This window comes from Chlamydotis macqueenii, chromosome 8, assembly GCF_036417535.1.
Source record: "Chlamydotis macqueenii isolate bChlMac1 chromosome 8, bChlMac1.mat, whole genome shotgun sequence".
Lineage (NCBI taxonomy): Eukaryota > Metazoa > Chordata > Aves > Otidiformes > Otididae > Chlamydotis > Chlamydotis macqueenii.
This window is the reverse complement of record NC_141563.1, coordinates 32,169,522-32,190,850: the sequence shown is the minus strand read 5'-3', so window position 1 is coordinate 32,190,850 and position 21,329 is coordinate 32,169,522. Positions and strand designations below refer to the sequence as shown.

The following is a 21,329-nucleotide window of genomic DNA, read 5'->3' as shown; positions in this document are numbered from 1 at the left end:
AAAGTGTCCATATTCAGAGAGCGGTTAAATATTCCCTTTCATTACTTCAAGGTATCCTTAGTTGTCTGAAAATTAAAAGGACTCAACAGTCCATATCCACTAGGATTTCCTGGCATTTCAGCTCTCGGATCTTATCTGTTGCTGTTTTGTAGCTGCAAAAAACCACGTTCCTGGGATTTCCCATGCGGAGGATTTGGCAGCGAGGGGCGGCCTGTGGCCAGCGCCGCAGCCCTGGCAGAGGTGCTGCTGGTGGGATCGGGCTCCCAGCATGCAGGGCCTGCGGGGCGCGGCCCACCCACTGTAACAATGAACCACAGCGGGGTGGGTTGTCCTATGCTCCTTGTTCCGCTGTCTCCTGTGCAAAATCCACACCACGTTAGGCAACAGCAGGAATTGTGCTTGGGCTGTGGTATTGTCAGATGTAGGTTAGGACTTTCAGATCTCCTTAAGAGAACTAAGACATCCTTTGGGTATATAACCTGGCCAGAGGATTTGGGATCAATGCCGCAGGCTCTTTTTGAAGGACAGGGACGCTGGCAAAATACGTGGTTAGGGCTCAGTCTCCTGCTTCAGGAGTTTTTCGTATTTGGGAGTATATATCAAGTTTGCACTGAATGTAACTTCAAATAAAAAAAAAAAAAATCTTGCAGGGAGTTTTTGTTTGGGAGTGACATTTGCAATGTTATGGTGGCTGTTTTTGCGATGAGGAGTTGACCAAGGTTATAGGCTGAAACCATTATTTTGCTGTCAAGTTTTGTATAGCCCAGAGTCTCTCTCAAGACCCTACCTTTCTCTTGGTAAGCAGAAAACCTCATTGGGCCAAGCAAATGGTTCAGCTGGGGTGGATTTTGCTCATTGTGAGACTGGATTAATTGAGGTCCTTAAGAAGTGCGAAGTGAGCTGTAATAAAGATGTATTTTGTTCTGGGAAGAGCTAGCCTGTGTCCTGTCTTAAGCTTCAAGCTGCTGTTGGCACCTCTCGGGGCTGAGTGATGGCGATGGGCTGTGTTAAGCTCCTGAGCTCGTGTGATGCTGCTTTTCTTCTTCTCGTAAGGGGTCTTGTCAGCGGCTCTGATAAGCCACTGATCAAAGTTGCCATTGAAGTTTCCCAGCATGAAACGAAACCCTGTCTTATGAATTTCAATTTCTCTTTCTGGCTTGCCGTTATCTTCCCATTCTGATGTCCTACAGGGTTGTGCAGAAGGATCACAGCAAAACTTTCATTGTATGGCCTTTTACTTTATTTTATTCTATTTTCACAGCAGCTTGGGTGAAAATAGTTTCTGCAAGAAGGCTGAATGCTGGCTGCAAATGAGAACAGATACACAGTTTGACGGGAGGTCTGGTGTGGATTCAGGAGTTAAAATAGGAGCACGATCTGTGTGAAGGAATGAGGGTAGCATAACAAATGAAACCAAAGTTCTCAATGGTTTTAGTGTCTGGGGTTTTTGCTCATTTATTTTTTAATCCCTAATTACCTTCTTTACTGTGCAATAAACCTATCCTGGGTATGAGATGCAGAAGGAGCGCAGCCCCGGCTGGCTGGCAGCACGTGCTGGAGGCCAGCCCAACAGCCATTTTCTGCCTCATCTCCCTCTGCGAAGCTGTAATTTTAATTGTTCTCTATTCGGCTACCAATTTTATGAAACTTGTAGGAGTACTTATTTTTCACATCTTTTTTCCCACCCTTCAGAATTGGTATAAATTGGCCAACAGTTACTGAGGGGAAAAGTGACAGAGAGCAGAGTCTGTGGGGTCTTTATGGGTTAACGCTGAGGATGCTCTCATCAGCCTGGTTTCCTGTTTGGAAACACAACCTAGAGATTGCACAAAACCTTTAATATAAAAGTCCTGTGTTTAAAATCTGTAATTACTATATAAAGGTTCGTTCTCTTAGTGGGGAAGAGAAAAAATCTTTGTATTAACTGTACTTTACAGGCAAGTTGTAATTAGAAAATGTGCTTTTGTGTGTGCTGCTGTTGAACAGCTACAGCTTTGCTCACAGAACTCTTGATAAGAGAGGAAGTATGTTTGCTCTGCTCTTCAACTGTGTTGGTTTAGGAAAATTGGGAGTAGCAAAAAACAGAACTGTTGTGGAGTGGTGTATTGCTTAGTATTACAGATGTGCAAACAGGAATAAACAAGAGGCACAAACTAGAAATTGAATTGCAAAGGGCGTGGTGTCTTCCAAGGAGTAACTGTAAAGATGTTCCTGCCCCGTAAAGCCTCTAGAGCTGAAGCAAAAGTTAAGTGAGGCTAAATGAAGTGACTGAGGGCTTGTGAGTGAGGGCAGTGGGAGGATGTTGGGTTTTATTAGAAAGAGAAAGAAAGAATAAATCCTGGACGTTTCAGTTAGATACCTTTTTGGCTTCAGGGTGAGGGATTTGACCTTTCAGAGTGAGGTATTTGGGGAAGTTAGAAGTCATGTTTAGATCATCTGGTCCCTGCTCCTAGCCAGTACAAGATTTGTTCCTTTCAGCCTGTATTTATTTCCTCCAGTCTAATTATACATATCCCCAGTGATTTGGTTTTTTATGAATTCCTGCTATAAATGTTCATATTCTAAGCCAGTCTCCCTCGGTTCTCTGCTTTTAATTTGCTGCAGGGATGAACCCTGAGTCTTCACTTGCATTACTCAGGGTAAGAGGTGTAATTAATGGAAAGGAAAAGGACGTTTTACAAAATGAAGGACCATGCTGGTTTGACACAGTTTAGTTTTTAAAATTCAGTGTGTTAGGGTATTTTTCTATCATGACTGGGTGAAGTTGAAACCTTCTTTTTCCTCCTTGCCTTTCTTCCTGGGAGAAGCAAAGCAGGAATAGCTTCCTTTGACCAAGCCTTCCTTTGGAAAGCTGCCCAAACCAGGGTTCATCCCCTGTGGGACCGAGCCCCGTGGTCGCACAGGCACTAACTTCCACCCTGGAGTTTCTGCCGTATCTGTCCCGCTGCAGATGCGAGAAAGGAAAAGCAAGTACCAAAGGCAAATCAAGCGAGAGTCAAAAGAAAGGCAGTCTCTTTGGTGTCACTCTCTGCATCCAAGCAGCGGAGAAGATGAAAGGCTCTGTGTATGCATCAGTAGCCTTCTCTTTTCTTGTTCCAGGTATCGGTTTACCCCCTGAGGAGCAGAGGCTTACTCTTGTTTGTTTATATTCATTCTGAAGAGACATGTGAACGGAGCTGCCTGGGCTGCTTACGGCAAAGGAAATGGGTCTCACGGGAACAATTAATTTGCTTGGCTATGTCTGAGCCAGGTGAAACCGTAAAATGAACCTATGTCCTCCCCATTGTCTAGAAGGGGATGTATTTATTTATTTTACATTTTAATGCTCCACTGACAATTTATGGTGTGAGCCTCAATGAATTTTTAATAGAGAATTGATGGAAGAAAGGTGTATAACATGGGAGATTAATAGAAAAGGTTATCAGACTTGAAAACGAAAAAGGAAGAAAAAGACAGAGAGCTGATATTTTAATTAACTGCTCCCTGCCTGTGTTGTGATCTCAGAAACATGACGATTGAGTGCCAGAAGGTGAATCTGGTTGGAAGTAAAGTGATTCCAGTCTTGTATTAGAGGTGAGAAATGAGACGGTGCTTCAGTGTTCTTGTAGTTTGATCTGGGTCGCTGCTTGCACTACGAAGCAAGAATTTATTGGAATTAAGACAATTTGCAGAGCTGTACCCCAATGTTTTGGAGAGTAATAGTAGTAAAAATAATAACAAATATAATATATATAGTTTGTAAAATATAAATAATAAAAAACAGAAACAGTAAAAAAAATGGTAAAGTAAATATAATCACAGAAAGGTTGAGCTCCCCCTCCCTTAATCCTGCTCCTTCAAGAGATTAGACAGCTTAGATTCAAACAAAGGACCAAATGCGTTTGTATCCCGCTGATTTATCTGGTGGGGGGCTGTTGGACCTTTGGATGGGCACGTGGATGGGGATGACACTTTTCAGTTAGGCCACTGCTGGTGAGCAGTTGTGCCCAACTTCGTTTTGCAGAGAGGAGCTGCACTCGGGGAGCACGTAAACACCTTAGAAATGAGGCCCCGGGACTGTCAGTAATGGTTTTTCTCCCCCTTTTGTGAATCCTGGCAATCTATTAATTGTGCTGCCGAAAAGTAGTGTCAGGGGAACAAAGCAATCAGTGCCACCATCTGCCGTGAGCAGGTTGGCCGTGTTGAAGGGAATGCCTGTTACCCTCCTTTCTGTGGCTGACCCCTCACTCGCGCTTGCGTCCATGTGTCCCAGAACAAACAGTGATCAGCATTAGACTAATTTTTAAAATTACATTTCTTATGTCTCCCGTATTATACTAGTCTCTGCTTTTTGGATGAAGACGTTGTTTAATTTGTAAATGCCATAACCTTCCCCTGACAGCGGATACCACCAACATTTTACCCAGGCAGCTTCATGGTGAGCAGGGGAGTGCTCCGACTTTGCTTATGCATGTATATCCTATCTGTATCTGGTCAAAGTTTCTGACCATTAAACACATCAGATTAATTAAATCAGAGTTACATTAAGTAAATCAGAAGTAACGCTCCATAGCCAGTTCCAGAAGTTTTTGTTTTCTAACCAGAGATGTTCAGGAGGTCCATTCCCTCTGATAATGGATGTGCAACGTCTGTCAAAGATCAGACTGGATTCCTGGTATAACTGGTCTCTTGTAAAACTCTTGGTCTATATTGTGTTATGGTTTTCCCCTATATTAGTTCATCATATCTGGTTCTGAATGACTGAAGAGAAAATAGTCCTATTTTTTTTTAAGTTCTCTTTATAAAGTGCATCCTGAGAGATTGTACAGCTGCTTAGTGATGCTGTGTGGTGTTTTCTTGCTGGATGCCTGCTCAGAGAGGCTGCATATTTTGTGTATTAGTACATGAGTACTTTATTTCTGCCATGTAGATATCTCAAGCGCCTCGCACAGTGATGCTCCTTGTCTCCTGCGTGGGCACGTGCCTTATATTTAACATTGCTCCCTCCATGACAGCAGCTCATGTAAGAAAAAAAAAAGGAAAAAAAAGCTTCAAACCCTAGAGGCTTGTTTGTTGTGTTTAATGCTTTGAAAATGTTTACTGGAAGAAATATTGATGTAGTAACGATGTGTGCATGTGATGTGCGTCAGGGAATAGCTGTCAGGCTCAAATCTCACCGTGAGGGCAGCTGAGTAGTAGAACAGTTTGCCCAGGGAGGTTACGCTGTCTCCATTGTGAGAGTTTTTAAGACCAGGCTGGATAAAACCCAGAGTAACCTGGTCTGACCTCAGAGCTGATCCTGTTCTGAGCAGGAGGTTGGACTCAGTGACCTCCCAAGATCCTTTACTGACTGAATTTTCCTGTGATCCTATTAGGTGAGCAGAGGGAAGAAACAAATCTTCTCCCCACCACCGCTTCCTGTGTAAATTGTTCCCTTACGAAGGTAGCTACCAGTTAGCCATGGAGCCTTGCACTTCAAGGCTGGGAACGCTGAGCCTAAGCTCGTGACTCTCACGACATGGCCGTTCAGTCCAGTTCCTAGCAGAAAAGCCACAAAAGTCACCATTGCAAAAACAGCGAGTAACTGGTGATGACATTGACACTAAGGCCAAGAACCAAAGGGGCCGGATATCTACAGAGTACTTCCTTTCTGCTGCAGTGGGAAGATGCTGATTTGTACTACGGGGCACTGATTGCACTATGCTGCCAGCACAGAGGAATAGACCAGTTAATTATTTGAGTTCATGCCTTGCATCTTTTCCAAGCCCTAGATTAATGCAAGCAAAGCAAAGAGCGTGGAGTGGTTGACATTTAATGAAGTGATTTTTAGTGTTTGGAGGAGTACTTTATGATCATCTTCTATGGTGGCAGATGTACTAAAAAGGCCGTGAATAGACTGCGTAGATAAAAACCTTAGATTATAGTACTCCAAAGCTGAGGCTTGTTTGTCTTACCTGTCTGTAAATCATGCAGCACACTTTCAGTTCCATGTAGGTAGCAGCTTTTTGTAGTAGAAGCCTTAGAAAAATATTTTGAAAAATAACATCTCTAGTTTTCGAATGTCTGGAAAAAGACATAAAAGAGTGAATCCATATTAAATAATGGAGGGATAATAGTTGTAATGTGAAGAAACACCCATCTGTGATACCTGTTTTATTCTTTCTTGAAGAAGCAATGTTGAATGTGATATTAGTCCTCTCAGTACAGAGAAATCAGTATTGTCCTTAGTGGGCTTGGATGCCATAAAGGTCGTCTGCACTGCTTATATTCATACTGAGTATTTTTTTTTTTTCCCTTGCAGCAAAGAAAACTTGTGCCGAGTCAGATTTCACTTGTGACAATGGCCACTGCATCCCAGCCAGGTGGAAATGTGATGGTGAAGAAGAATGTCCTGACGGGTCAGATGAATCAGAAGCAGCATGCAGTGAGTAGCACAAAGAAAAAGTGGTGTTTCTCAGACATGTTGTCCTGTCAAAGCACAGAGAAACTAGAGGTGTTATTCCCAGCACTTGCAGGGCGTTCTGTCAACTTTTGGCGCTGTAAGAGCAGAAATTAAAGATACAAAAGATTCAGGTCATTCAAATGAGCTGGTTTCCAAACTTTCAAAAGTACTAGTTTTCCAGATGGTAATACAGGCAGCAGTAGCCAGTGAGTATTTCTGTCTGTAACGAATTGGAAACCTCTCTAGCCCTGTTACAGTCAATCTGGCTGTAAAGCTGATGATCAGCAGTGGTGTCTGAAGATTCACCCTCACCTGGGATCAGGCCTTTTGGAAACTCACATTTGTGGCGTTTTGCACGGTAGCATATTGGGATGTATCATCACTGCACACAGCACTCCTGTCGTTACAGAGGAACTTTGCAATGTTAGAGTATTGCTTAGGTTTGTTTTTTTTTTTTTGCTTTTTCTGAGGAAAAAGGCAGCAGATGAAATATAAGCAATGTAAAATAACTAAAGCTGAAAGTGTGACGGATGCTAACTGCAGGTAACACCTTTTAAAAACCCATTGATTCAGTCAGTAAAAGGACATGCTTGATTTTCGTGTAATGGATTTTATCTTGTTCTTTTAACTCTCTGAGGAGGTTCATTTGCGCTCCCTAAAACTGTGAAGGTTGTCTGATGTTGAGTTGAAGGGAATCCCAGGGATATTATAATGAAAACACTAACTAATATGTAGACTTCTATTTGTGTGCTTACTTATGTCCTCAGATTTGTTCTTGGACAGACCAAGAAACTAGTACAAGCCGTTCTATTGAATTTCCAGTCATGTATTTCACAAATACATTCCCATGAGGAGCATTGGAGGAAGTATTTTATTGAATTTCACCAGAATGAGGCACATAGAGGACCTCAAAATTAACTGTACTTTTATTTTAAGCTTAGTACCAGTCCTACTTTCTCCCTAATTAAAAAAGATCAATGCGCTTCTCCTGCAGAAATGAATGGAATCATTTTTGCAGCCATATACAGGCTACAGAAAAAATTACTTCAGTAACTGCATTAACATATTTATGTATTGTGTGCGTTAGTCTTTCACCCTGCATCCTCCTTAGTCAAAAGCTATCTTATTAATGCTGCTTCCGCTACCTGATTGCCTGGAGGGGGGCTGAATGACTAAGCAGCTCCATTCCCTGCAGTCTCTGTCTGTAAATCTTAGAGGCCATAGCGTGGACCATACAGCACTAAGATCCCTGATGGTTTCTCTTTTCTTGCATCTTTTTCTAGCCGTTTCACCTTCCATTCCGCGCGCCGCCCGCCCCCCCCCCCCCCCCCCCCCCCCCCGCCTCCCACTTATGTTCATCCTCTGGGGAAATCAACCTTAAGTATCACAGAGGAGACTTGACCTGAGCCTCTGATTGTTACAGTATGGGACTGCCATCCTGAGAGGAAAGTCATTTGTTCAGATCTGTGTGATTTTTTTTTTTTTTTTTTTTTTTTTTTTTTTTTTTTTTTAAACCTTCCAAGAGACTGAAGTCTGCATTTCTGTGGTGGTTCTTCTGTTCAGAAAAATAGATGGCCCTTGAAGCATTGTCACCTCATCACAGGGAGAAGCTTGTTCCTGTTCTGTAGTGTATGCCTAACAGGTGAATCGGGAGTTCCTTGTGAAAGCAGCAATACCTGTATGGACCTATTCTTAATTTGTTTTTTAAATAGAAGGGCTTTGAAACCAGCTCAAAGACTATGGCATATCACTATGCCAGATTTTATTTGGTTATAGCTGTCTCAAGTGGATTTACCATGCTTTGCCTCAGCCTGAGATACTCAGGTTTGGTTACGAGTTCCAGCCAGAATAGATCCATTTTTATGTGATGGATGCAAGAACTTGTGTCTTGACATTCACAGGATACTTGATACAAGCCTGTGTCTGACTTGGGGCTAGCTTGCAAGAGAAGCCAGTGTTTCTATCTGTAGCAGCTAAAAGCTTGCCTTTGAATCTTAAAAATATCTGCAACTGGAATTTTGGAACTTTACTTGTTTTATAGGATTATTCAGATCTGAAGTTCACACTTAATCAGATGAAGATCAAGTAGTTTTAATCTTATGACTGTTGATAGCTATAGGCTTTAATTTGCACAGTAAGGACATTCTTTCCAGATGTTTTATATCCTTGTCAGAATACGTATCATCTCAAAGGCTGATCCGATCTGCTCTGTGAGGAAATAGAATTAACCTAGTAATGCGTAAGCACAGTGCTGGTTCTGGGGTTAATTCACATGTTTGCAGGTCTTCCTACCACTGCTGGCCAAGACAGCAGTGAGTTATAAACAAGAAGCTGGACTCTTAGGCTTTGCTTTTAATTTGTACCCTAATTAATTTGTAACATAAAAAGCCTAGCTCTTTGTGTGTATAAATGTTATTCAAGAGCAAAGAAGAGGCTGTAATGACAGACAGAAAATGTAGTGAGGAGCGAAGTGTATAGCTGGGCATTCCTGTATGGTCTGTCCCTCCAGCCCCGTTTTCTTTCTCCCTGATGAAAACAAGGCTGAACTTTCTCCCTGTGGCTGAGGAATGACTGCAGGTCCCTGTGACTGTCTTATTTTCGTGTTTAGAAATGCAGCACAGCCCTTTGGGGAGGACTCTGCGCTCTGGAGTTTCCCTAGGGAAGAGGCAGGTTGGGAAATGGAGATTTCTCACCTCTGGCAAGAACAAGCTGCTTTATAAAATCAATTGCTCTCAGACAGACCACGTAATTGCCAGCACCTCTGCCAGGAATCCAGGGTTATTCTTCAGTTAGTTCAACATTGGGACATTGTCTGTCGCCCTTTTGAGCTAGGGAGGTTAAGAGCATTGATAATGCTGACTGGTGCATTTTAGGAGTATTTCCAGCTTAGAGTGTGATGAAAACAAGGCAGTTCCTCTCAGCATCTAGCCACCTGCTAAATGGCTTTTTATTTTCTGGATGCTTTTGTGGTGTGTTTTTTAAATACGTTTTGTGCTCTCTTATTGGTAGTTAAGGATGTTGAGTCGCTATCTCTAATGCTTGGTTAATGGTAACAGTTTGTGATAATTATTTTTTAAATAACCCCAGTGCAAAACCAGAACAGTACTTTGCTTTTTCTGTTTCCCAGATCACTGAAGTTGCTCAGCTTTGCACCTGACAATGTCCTCTCTAGGGATGCTACCCATCCCCAGGTGTTCAGGACAGCATGACCTGTCTCTTGTCAGATAGGTAAGATGGCATCACAGCTGGCCTGACTTCTGCTGGACCTGTGATGTCTAAGGCCTTTTCTGCTATCCGTGCAGTTGGTTGATTTTTTTTAAAACTGCATTTTCTCCAAGCCACTGAATGTGGCTTGGAGTGATAGGTGTAAGGGTATCTTCTTGAGTCCCATTGAATTCTCAACAATGAGACTTTGCCCTGTTGTGGATTTTGGTGCTAGCTGAAGGTCAGTTATTTTCTAGCATGGGCTAATTTTGGAGAAGATTATTATCCAGGCTTTTGGTTTGAAATGAGTTGTTACAAATAAGAAACTGCTTGTATTTCTTAATTTTTCTTAGAGCTGGATCCTTAACCTAAGCATACTCTCATATCTGTAGGTTTGTCCAAGTGAATTATTCATGTAACATGTGAGTGTTGCGACTAAACCTCAGTGTTTTGCCATCTGATTTTCAGTTTTTATCTGGCTGTTGAATTTATTTCTTCTCAGTTTATATTAAGGTTTCAAAGAAATGTGTCCGCCTTTTTTGTGAGCTAATCTGTTCAGCAGCATCTTGTGGGCTGGATCTGTTCTCTCTGAAGTCATCATTAGAAATATTATCTCTTTGGGGGGAAAAATGTATTTTGTTTTATTTTCTGTTGCTGTGTGAAAGCAGAATGAGCCCCTAAATCAAGAGAAACGAAACCATGTGAACTCAAATTGATGTTATCTGCAAGGGGCAGAAGGGATTGAATTCACAATTTAAGAAGTTGTGTTGGTTGAGGCTGGGGAAGGAGGAGGAGGAATTTAATATTGAAGAGAAGAAAGTTATTTTGAGAAATGTGCTTAATAAATTAAAAGAAATGGGATGGTGGGTGAGAGGGAACAAAGAAACACGATTTAGCTGTGCCGCAGCAGTGCTCTTGGTGGGGAAGGGGAAGAGTTGGTACTTGGGCATGCAAACTCCCAACCTCGTCTTCCTCGACAAAGCCTTTTTAGATTCAGTGATTGCCTGAACTGGGCGTCTGTTCAGGAGAGGTTGGCTGCTTGTACGTAAAGCAAATGAACTACTTTGGCCTTGCAGGATGCGTGCCAAGGGGGAGAAATCGACTTGTTCTCCTGTTTGACATCAGCCATTGCTGCTTCTCCCTGCCTGTGGTGAGGGAGAGGCTGGAGTGGGTGCAAAACTGCCGTTGGAAGGTGCTCTGAAATGGTAATGGTTTTCATGTGGCAGCTTGTTAGTATGCAAGGAGCTCCCCGCAAATCGTTGAAAAGGATAGCAGAGTATCTGGAAGTAGTGGGAGTGGAGTTAGTGCCTCTGTCAGCCTGTGACTCCTACATACCTCACCAGCAACTGTTTTGAGATACAGAAAATACTTTTGACCTCAGAGTAGGCTCAAATGCTGAACATCTTGTAATTGTTTGCTGCAAGGTTATACAGCAGCATGCAGGGAGATCTTTCGGAGCCTACATGTACCTTCTCCCATTGGAGAGCCCACCGCGGCCAGAGCCTCAGACTTATTTTTCATTGCTTTTACTAAAAGCAAATCGGTGTGGCTTGGTGATCACCCTAGAGCTGTGATGCAGCCTCTGCTGATACATGGGCTTTGCTTATGCATATTAAAAGATTCCTCACTATTCTCCTATTCCAATTTCCTGAAGCTGAGGGAGGGGGAAGGGAAGTCTTTTTTCTTACTGAGCTAACAGAGACCTCCAGCAAAATGAATGTTATCCACCTAATGCAGTTCCAGCACAGGTATTGAATCATTCTGCTTTTTTACAAGAAAGAAATTTTAAATTTCCCTGTGAAGTGTTTTGATTATTTAACCAGTGACTTAAACAAAAAATCTCTGGAGAAAAATAAAAACAAATGCAAACAAACAGTAACAGCACTGATGGGAACACAAATTAAAGGGATAGAGCAAGTGAAAATCTAAGCTGGCAAACTCTTGCCTTAGGACATGGTATATTTAATGAGATAGAGGAATGCAGGCAGCATAAACTCACCACTTATTTCTTTATCAGATACGTGACATTTTCCTAGTTAAGAGCAGAAATTATTGTACAGAAAGGTATAGTAGGGTGTTACAATGATGAAAAAGAGGATACACCTGCATTCATATTACATTTAATAGAGGGATGATTTAATAGGGCAGGTTTAATAAGCAGCAGTCCTGGAAATAGATTTTTAACTGGAAATGGAATATAAAATCAAACCCTGAACGTTGGTTTGAAATACAGTACCAGCTCAGGCGGTCCTTTTTATTTTGAAGTACATGTCATGAGTCTCTCAGGGAGATGTATCCAAACTTGACAGTTATATTTTTAATGGGTATTTTTCATGGTCCTAGGTAACTTTGTGTGCTGCTGCTGTGTATGCTGATCTCTCACAGTGGTGATCAGTTTGTCCTCATTTTCTATTAAGCTGCCCAAATGCAAAATTCTAATTGTTGGTAGTGTTGACGGTGTTGCTTCCCCCTCCCCCCGCCCCAATGTACAACCCTCTCCTAGCTCCCCATTCACCCCAGATTATATTGACTCTTATTATTATTCTTTGATCCAGATCTCCTGCATGATTGAGTTTGGTGACATTACCACACTTCTGTGCAAAATGACGTAATAAACTGTTCCTTGCCCTTGGAGAGTTTCTCCTAGAGAAGGATGGACTGCCTCTTTCAGGACATCATGTGCACTGGGCTGTTGAACTTCAAGTGGAAAAGGAAAAAACTAGGCCAAGTCAGCCAGGCACAGCTGGGTACGATTGCAGGACCTGGGACAGGAACAGAGAGGATTTCTCCCCCCCCCCCTATTTTTTCTTCCCCAGCAGTAAGAGCAGATATGTTTGTGTGATATCACGTATCACTTATATGTGATAAGATGGTGAAGGATTGTAAATGCAGTGGAACCTGTAAATTAAAGACCATTCCATTGTATTAATTTGTTACAGATCATTCAGGGAATTGAATAAGGTGGCAATAATGTCAGATGTGCATGTGTGCATTTTAACAACATTGACTGGCTATTGCCAGCATAAAATAGAGCAGCTTCGATAGTCTTGTCACTGTCCCCCTGCAGTTATCCCCTGGCACTGTCTCCAGTGGGCTGTCAGGAGCACTGCTGAATTACAGCAGCTGAGGAACACATCCCAGGTTTCCACTGCATCTCTAAACCAAATACAGGACAAGGTACAGGATGTGGAAACACTTCTGGAGCTACGGGATCCTCCTGATGACAAGGCACAAAAGAGGCAGTCTCATTTTCCAGATGCTCAGACTGGTTTGTAGGGCGAATGAAAGCTTTGATTTGTCAAGGTGATCAAATTTGTTGAGACAGAATAAAATAAAAACACCCCGTGATCATCTCTCCATGAACTCATGGAATAATTTAGGATAAAGGGATCTCCGAGGATCATCTAGTCCAGTCCCTTGCTCCAGAGGCACCCCGTCATCATTTTTGACCACCCTTATTAATGAAACAAAAAAATCCCTGTATCTCACCAGAATTTCCTTTGCTGCAGCACGTGCCTGACGCCTCCCATCCTGACAGTATGCACCTCTGAAAATAGTGGTTCCATCTTTTCTAGTCTCTTTTGTTTTGTAGTTGAAGGCAGCAATAAAATCTTCTTTTAGCCTTCTCTTCTGATGGATGAACAAATGCTATTCCCTCAACCTCTCCTTGTACGTAGTCTCTTTTTTCAGATTATTTTGTCAGATAGTTGGAAATGACACCGTTCTACTACCAGGATACAGTTTTTGCATTGTTCACTCACCTCTGTCAAAGCTTTACCACATCCAAAATATAACTTAAAAATGAATTCATTTTTCTGTCTTTAGTATGCTACTTAGCTTACTTAGCTTCCAGGTCTACTTAGCAGAGGGTTCTAGACCCTTGAGAACTCCTTTCCATGGATGTATTTAACAGTACACTAGAGATGGACAAGCCTTGTGGAGACCTGTTAGCAGACTAGTAGTTCCCTACAGATCGTGGTTTGTAGTCCAGTGCAGATTTTTTTAAAGTCCTTTTTATCCTACATGTATATAACCCTTCAAGTTCTCACAAATTTTTCCTGCATCCTATTCTTTTTCTTGAAGCGTGAAATTATCCAATTACATCAAAGGAAATTCAGCAAACTGAAAGCCTAGCTGTTTGTCCCTGGTAGTGCTGTAACTTTATCTGTGGCCCATGGGCAGTGAATTACATCTCCTTTTTGATGATTACATGGCTTTGGTGGCCTCAGCATTTTACTTACCTAGAGATGTAAATGAATTTGGAGTATGTAATGATTGTGCTGAAATTCTACCATTGCTAAAGAGTTTTAAGTAATACATCTGCAAAACAAAATGTGTTTTTTTCCATTAAGGGAAGGTGTTTAGAGTTTGTATCTCAGAAGTGACCTTTTCCAGAGGGCTGAGTCCTATAGGAAAACCAATAGAAAATACCTGTCAGGTCTTTTCTGATGTTTTTATTGTTCTTTTCTTAAGCAACGTTCCCTTGCGAGAAAGTAGCTTTTTCGTGTAGCATTGCACACGTTGACATTTGCAGGATTCTCATACCTCGGATCGACTGTGAGCTTTTGCAAGTTGACTGCTATCAAGATTTAAATGCTGGCATTTAAACATTTTTCTTATTGTTCTAATGTGTTCATGCAGTTCATAAACAGGAGTGGTCATAAAAGGGTTTGATGCTGCCTTTTTATGGCTGTAATTAATCCTACAGTTACTTCAATAGGAGAGAATAGCAGGAAAAAGGAAGCTGAGCATGTGAAGCTCTTGTATGTGTAATTATTTAGCAGGCCATAAATACGGAACTAGTAAAACTGAAGAGGTTTTCAGAAATACTCAAGCAGCTTTTCATTGCCCCGTGCTTTCATTTTTTCCATTCTCTTGCTGCTTATTTTCTGAAATTCAGATTATTTCATTTTTATATTTCTATTTTTGCTTGCTTATTGGGGCAGGGATCACGGTTGGTTTACTTACTATCGCTGATGTGAAAAGGAAATAATTTCTGGGAATTAAAGGCAAAACAGTTTGAAAATTGAAATGTTTTGCTAACTAAATGGCACAGTATTGCACTGCAAGAGTACAGAAAGCAAACCTTTTCTCCTTTTTAAATGGATGAATTATGGTGTATAAAATGACATTATTTTAACACGTTTCACATTTAAATAGCCTCTGTATTTTAGTATCATAATTAATTGTATGTTTAAGCTATGATTCCTACTTCCACCACCTTCTCCTTGATAGGTATTTTTCCTCTCTTCCTCTGTTTCTACAGTTGTAGGATCATGTTTTCATTCAGGACAAACTCCCACTGAAATAATTTGCCATTTATAATAAGGGTCTCGTGATACTCCATACTGTTTCCTTGAGGATTAGGATCATGATTAAGACTGGTTTAATATGCAGTCTCTGCATGCTCTGATAGATAATTTACGTAATTTAAACCTTGCACTGGAGATTTTTAATTCTCTGAAATGCTTCCAGTCAGATTGTGCTCTGGGGTGAGGCATGGTCACTGCCGGTGCTGTCTGCACGCCTGAGGCTACTGTGGATCTTCACCCTCGGCATCTGTGGGATGCAGTGAGCGTCCATTGCTGCTGACAGCCTTGCTTTAACAATAGCTTCTAGCCTCCTTTCCAGGAACGCTGTATTCAGTGGCTATATTTGAAGTGACAGATTTCAGCTCACCCTTTGTCTTTTATTTTAACATGTTAAAACATGTTAAGAATCCATTGCATTAAAATACAGAGGACTTAGCTCAGTAGCTTTGTTAAACCATACATGCTTACATAGAATCGTAGAATGGTTTGGGTTGGAAGGAACCTTTAAAGCCCATCCAGTCCAACCCCCCTGCAAGGAGCAGGGACATCTCCAACCAGATCAGGTTGCTCAGAGCTCCGTCCAACCTGGGCTTGAATGTTTCCAGGGATGGGGCATCCACCACCTCTCTGGGCAACCATATGAATGGACTCATGCCAATTATTGCACCATTTTGCTGGTTTATACTGCGAGAATTACTGTGGTAATCTTACCATGTCATTTGAGTTCTCTAAGCGTACTAGACTCTAGTTATTGTACGAAGACTCTGGATTCTCTGGTTTGGCATAGAGGTTGCAAACACTAGTAATTTTAACACAAACACAGCCATGCTTTTTTTTTTTTTTTTTTTTTTTGTACAGGGAGAAGCACATCTAGCACATTTGACAGTCAGCAATTTCATTTCTAGTCATTGTGTGTTCATTTCTATGGGTAAAATCATATACGTATATTTTGAAATGCACACACGCACAGACACAAAAAAATAATGGTATGAATTCTGCTAGAATTTGTGTTTCTGCTTCAGTTCCTGCCTCTAGGCATGTTGCAAGTGTCAAACCTGGAGCTGAGCTGTGCGAGCCAGCAGCGATGTTTGTAATGCAGTAGAGGTGTAGGTGGTAGGGGAAAGTCTTTTCTTCTCAGCCACAGGTCTGCACACCACTATTCTTGTGCAGCAGCCTGTAGACATTCAATTAAAATTCCCATCTAAGCTGCCTGTTCCATCCTCTGAAAAAAGAAAACAGGTGGGGGTTTCTTTGTAGGTATATAAAAGATGAAATGTTCACTATAAGGTAAGAAACACAATTATTTAATAGCAGCAGAGCCTTTTCAAACTGACTTTCTTTTACACATGTAAGAGCAAGGACATATTAAAATTATTAAGTCTGCGTTCATCTACTGAATGCTTTTTTGGCCCTGAGTTCTTAGTTTTCTGCTGGTCCCTTTGAGCAGCAATTCAGTTATTGATACCTTCAGCACCTCAGAGGAGTCATCACCTTAGCGTGAACAAGTAGTGTCTTCATTTGGTGTGAGCTTGATCTTGAAGCAATGACCTCTTTGTGGCCGTGCAGATGTTACCATCCAGATGTCTCCAGCTGTGGGTGCTGGCGATGGTGTGACACAGTGTGACACTGCACTCAAGTTTTCCTCGACAGTATGAATTATTTAAAAGTCCTGGATGCCGTTTGATATACTTGATCCTTTGACAGAACAGCGAGGATATACTGAAATAGCAGATACATACCAGTGTTGCAGGATGCTTAGGCAAGCTTTTTATTTGGATTTAAAAAAAGATGCAGACTTCAGGTAGCAGGAAAAAGTGTTTATGATTAATTCTGGCAGTTTCCTGGAAACTTGTATAATTTTTCTTTCTATAATTTTTATCACTCATTTTGGCAGGTTTCATTATGTTTGCTCATCTAGACACTTTTTGTGGCTTTATTTTCCATATTGATAAGAAGCACTTTTGCGACCATAATCTCTTTTACAAATGGCTACGGTCTCAATGCTACTCAACTCCTTTATCTTTTGTATAATTTTGTCCCCCTGTGTTCTGTGGTGCCTTTTCCTCCCTGTGTAGATTAGAATCAGAGTAATCTCTCTGAATGAGAGAAAGAAAATGAGCCTTGGGAAGAGGGAAAATGAAAGAGCAGCTGCTGACAGAGATGCTCAGGGAGCCCCACGGGCATGTCCTGGACTCTTCGCCACAGCTGAGAGACTTCTAAAGAGGTTGTGTTTCCATCGCTGTTTAACCAGCGGGCTCATGATGGAGTCCGCCGTGCGGTCTGTGAGCATTCCTTCTTCCCAGTGCCCAGGGTACAGAATTGCTTCTTGGTTAGCCAGAGGAAGAACGGGAAGGAGCCAGCATGCATGTGTGCACTGGTACGTGAAACCTCCAGTCTCATTTATACTCTTGAGCATCTGCAGAAGTGGCGCTGGCTCCACTGGACTCAGTCTCCCCCAAAATACTGGTGCATACGTGTCTGTCCTGGTGTGGCATCAACTGCAGAGCACCTGCTCTGCTGACAAAACACAGGTGTTTGGGGAAAAGGTGATGACCCTTCATTTAGTAGCCTGACATGGTAGATAAATCCAGTTACGGACTCCTCCCTATGACTGACATCTTTGACTATGTGTTTAATGATATTCCAGCTTTTCAGAGCAGGAATTGAAAAGTTGCTCTGCTCATCAGGTATGTGTAAGTGCAACTGCTGATGTTTCACTTCTAAAAATATTTGATTGCTGGCATGGTTGGAAACAGCTTATCAGTCAAACAAGGTGCTTCAGCTGAAAATGTCTGGTAAGAAATCAAGATAAAAAGCTAGTGATAAAATTTTCTGATCTTCTAGATTTATCAGAGTACACCAAGCTTCCATATAGTTTATGTAAAAGTTTTTTTAAAAAAAAAACACCACCTGGTAAGAACAGATTTAATTAAATTAATCCGTGAGGAAAAATTGAAGTGAGCTTTGGAAGAGGTAATTCAAATCTCTCAACCCTTCAGATATGATGTTTTGCTTTTTCACAAAGGCAAGACATGTCTAAGTTTCTAGTAGGGCTTTTGATTATTTTAATCAATGGTTTCTTCCCAGCTTGCACAGTATGTTCATTTATAAGAAACAGTGATGCTGTGGAAGATCACAATAGAACAGTCTATGGGGTTTTTTTATAATTAAAGTTCCGTTCTGTTTCCGTAATTACCTAACTGCTTATCTGATGTGAAGCTCAGAGAAGCATTTCCTGATGTGTTGTATTCAAGACAGACAGCAAAATAAATTGCTTTAAAGGGATTAAAGAAAAATTGTCAACTTTAAAATCACATTTTTAAATCCTTTTTGCGCTTAACTGCTCTACTGCAAACTCCTTCTATATTGTCCTTCTATCCAATAACCAAGTACTTTATAAACTGTGGTTAAACGCAGTGGTTATTTCAGCACCACGAAGTGTGTGAGGTGCTTCAGAAAAGCAGATCAGACCTGGGTCCTGTATTAGCGTTCACCATTTCCATAATACAATTACGTAACTGCTTGCAGCAGAGCGTTGCTGGAGCCGGTGGGGTTCTGCCCAGGCCTGTGCAGCTGTGGTTTAGCAGAGAGCTTACAGCCGTGACGTTACTCGCATCGGGGCTTGCAGAGTGGGTTTTAGATGAGAACAGCTCGAGTAAAGCAGTAAGACTAATGAAATACAGGAACAGCAAAAGGGGTGAAATGAAGATTATAGTAATAAGGTCAAGGGTCCCTCATCTACGACCAAACGTGGCTTGAGTGTTGCACTTAAATGGAGAGAGAGATAGATAATGGGTACATAGATACATAAGAAGTTAAAACTATGGGGACATTTTAAGTTGAACATTGCTCTTTCACAACCCCTTACTGAACATTTTCATCACATCTCTATAGTATTTTCTTAATTTATTTTCTAAGAAGTGAGTATAGAAGTAAAGCCTACCCTTTCAGAAGTGCACAGGAAATATCTGTAGGCTCTGAGCTGAGACCTTTGAAAAAAAATAACCAATTTTTAAATGCCCTTTTTTCGGATACTTCAGTGTAGGCAGTTCTTCTAAGCTGAATGCCCTAAATTAATCACTCCTAGGAAGCAATTTCTTCTGCAGACTTTACTTCTGTAGTGCCAGTGGGAAGGGGGGCATCTGGCCGTGCCCATGCTTTAACATCATGTGTACATGCATCAGTAGTTTAGTGAGGGCAGTGAGATGAACAGGCTCTGATAAAACCTGAGCTTAAGCTACTTCTTCAAAACTATCCGTGTGAAAGTTTAAAAAGAAAAAAAAAAAAAAAAGTTTTGAATCTGTGTACCCTTCAGGCACAGATCGTCCCTTCCATATGTGCTCTCAGATTTTGCATCTTGCTGTTCTAATGCATGCTGTAGCTGGACTCTATTGCCCTGAAATTTAAAGGTCAGTATTGTTACTTCTAGCTGCTCTTGGACTGGGAGCATGGGTTTTGGGGTTGTCTAGAAATCAGCACATCGTTGCTGAATAGCAGTATGACTGTCTTAGCACCAGTCACACTCCATTGTTTAGTGTGTTTTGAACTGTTCCTTGTTACTTCTCGTGAGCCAACAGTCTTGGTTGTGAAGGTTTAAGGAGAAATGTTTAAGCAGTATTGTATGTCAGGATTATGGAGAGAAAAAAGCAGAATTTTGATTGTTGTTCTTCCTTCCTTCCATTGCCAGACTGTGCTGGTGTAAACATTACACCTTGTTTTATTTGAAATGCAGAATTATCCTTTTAAATTATACTTGCAGTGAAATACAGAAAAAGGAACAGATCTGAACTGGTGGTGGCCTCAGATCACTGGTGGCCTGAATTCTGAGCACAATTTGAGTCCTAATGTGCAAGATTTTCTGTTTATCTAATAGTGGCCATTGCATTATGCCTATGCATACCAACTTCTGTACGTACACGTGTGTGTCGAAGTTCTGCGTTACAGTTTCTTTCCACAGACTAGTGAGCAAGGAGTTTCCATGTGTGTAACTGTCCTCTTTATGAGACAGGACCCTGGGATATTTTCATCATATGGTATAAAATATTTATTACTATTTTTAAAGGTTGACTTCAGGAGACAGCCTGTGATGTGACTGCATTTAGTAACGTAAAGCAAAGTCCTTTTCTTTTTGCAAGGGGAATAGCTTGAAGCTATAGAAAGATGTTTAGAAAAGGCCAATTTAAACTAGAAAAAAAGTAGTCCCTGTTCTACATAATAAATGGAGGAGACATCTCTAAAATTGTGCAAAAGAATTGCGAAAATGTCTAGGATTCAGGTTCCTGAGAAGAGTGTGTTCAATGATTATGCAAAACCAGGAACTTCACAATTGTGGGATCAGTTATTACCGTTTCATAGCCTAACAATTCTGCATATTCTTCTCCCTCACTTGGATTTTTTTATACAGCTCCTATGGTCCTGGCTTGGAAGAAGTGGGGGGTTTTTTTTTGTGGTGTTTTTTTTTTTTTTTTTTTTTCCAAAGAGTGTAGAGCAGCTGCCACTGGAAACTGTTGGGTAACATATGTCCCCGAAGGAGTGAATACATTCGTATCTGCTCTTCAAATATTGTGAGAGCTAGGGCTGATGTTTCTGGCTTTCAAGACACATTTTCTCTCCTACCGAGCCAAAGGAAAAATTTTGGTAGTTCAAACCCACGCAAACTTACTTTGTCTGTACTGTAGTTACTTAACTGCTTTCCCAAATCCCAGGCATCTTTAGGGATCAAAACTGACTGGATGGCGAAGAATGGAGAGGTTTGGGAGGAGGAGAAGGAACAGTAGCATGCAGTCCTTGAGTGTGACAATTCAGTGCACGGCTATGGTAGCCATGGATGACACATGCCAATACATGCAATACATGGATGCACAAATATATCTTTTAAAAAAACATTTCCTCTACCTGGAGCTCCTGCACACTGTGTAGTGTGTAGGTTTTGTCAGCTAAAACCATGTTATGAACTGGACTTAGACAGCAGAGAGACTGGACAGGACAAGTCAGGTTGTTCTGTCGAAAGTCAGCAAGAGCATGTTATACTCTCTTTTTGAATGTGCTCACAGAATTCACGTTTTATTTTCTCTATGCCCTGGCTCATTGAGACGAGGCACTGTTTCAAAATAGTGCTGGAATGTGGATGCTGGGGCCAGTTTTGGGCCGGTTTTATTGTCTTGTGTGGCCTCATTTACCTTTATTGAGAAGACTGATGTAATCAATTAATACATCTGAAAATGATTATGAGCACACTTCTCCAGGCATAGTTAATCAGGATATTGGGGTTATTTCAAACAGTAAGAAACAGATATTTAATTTTGCTGCTCTCACATGCCTACTCATTTGTTTTAATTTTGGGGTTTTTTTTAAACCCCACAGAATGAAGAATTCTTTACGTATTCAGACAG

At 41.3% G+C, this 21,329-nt stretch overlaps 1 protein-coding gene across 2 annotated transcripts in view; it reads left to right on the top strand.

Annotated features, from left to right (window-relative positions):
• The window catches only part of LRP8 (LDL receptor related protein 8), a 182,048-nt gene that overhangs the window by 102,996 nt on the left and 57,723 nt on the right, over positions 1 to 21,329 (top strand). For both annotated transcript variants that reach the window (XM_086753025.1, XM_086753024.1), the window contains exon 3: positions 6,281 to 6,403. In XM_086753025.1, the coding sequence (XP_086609151.1) occupies positions 6,281 to 6,403 (123 nt within the window). The remainder of the gene's footprint in view (positions 1 to 6,280; positions 6,404 to 21,329) is intronic.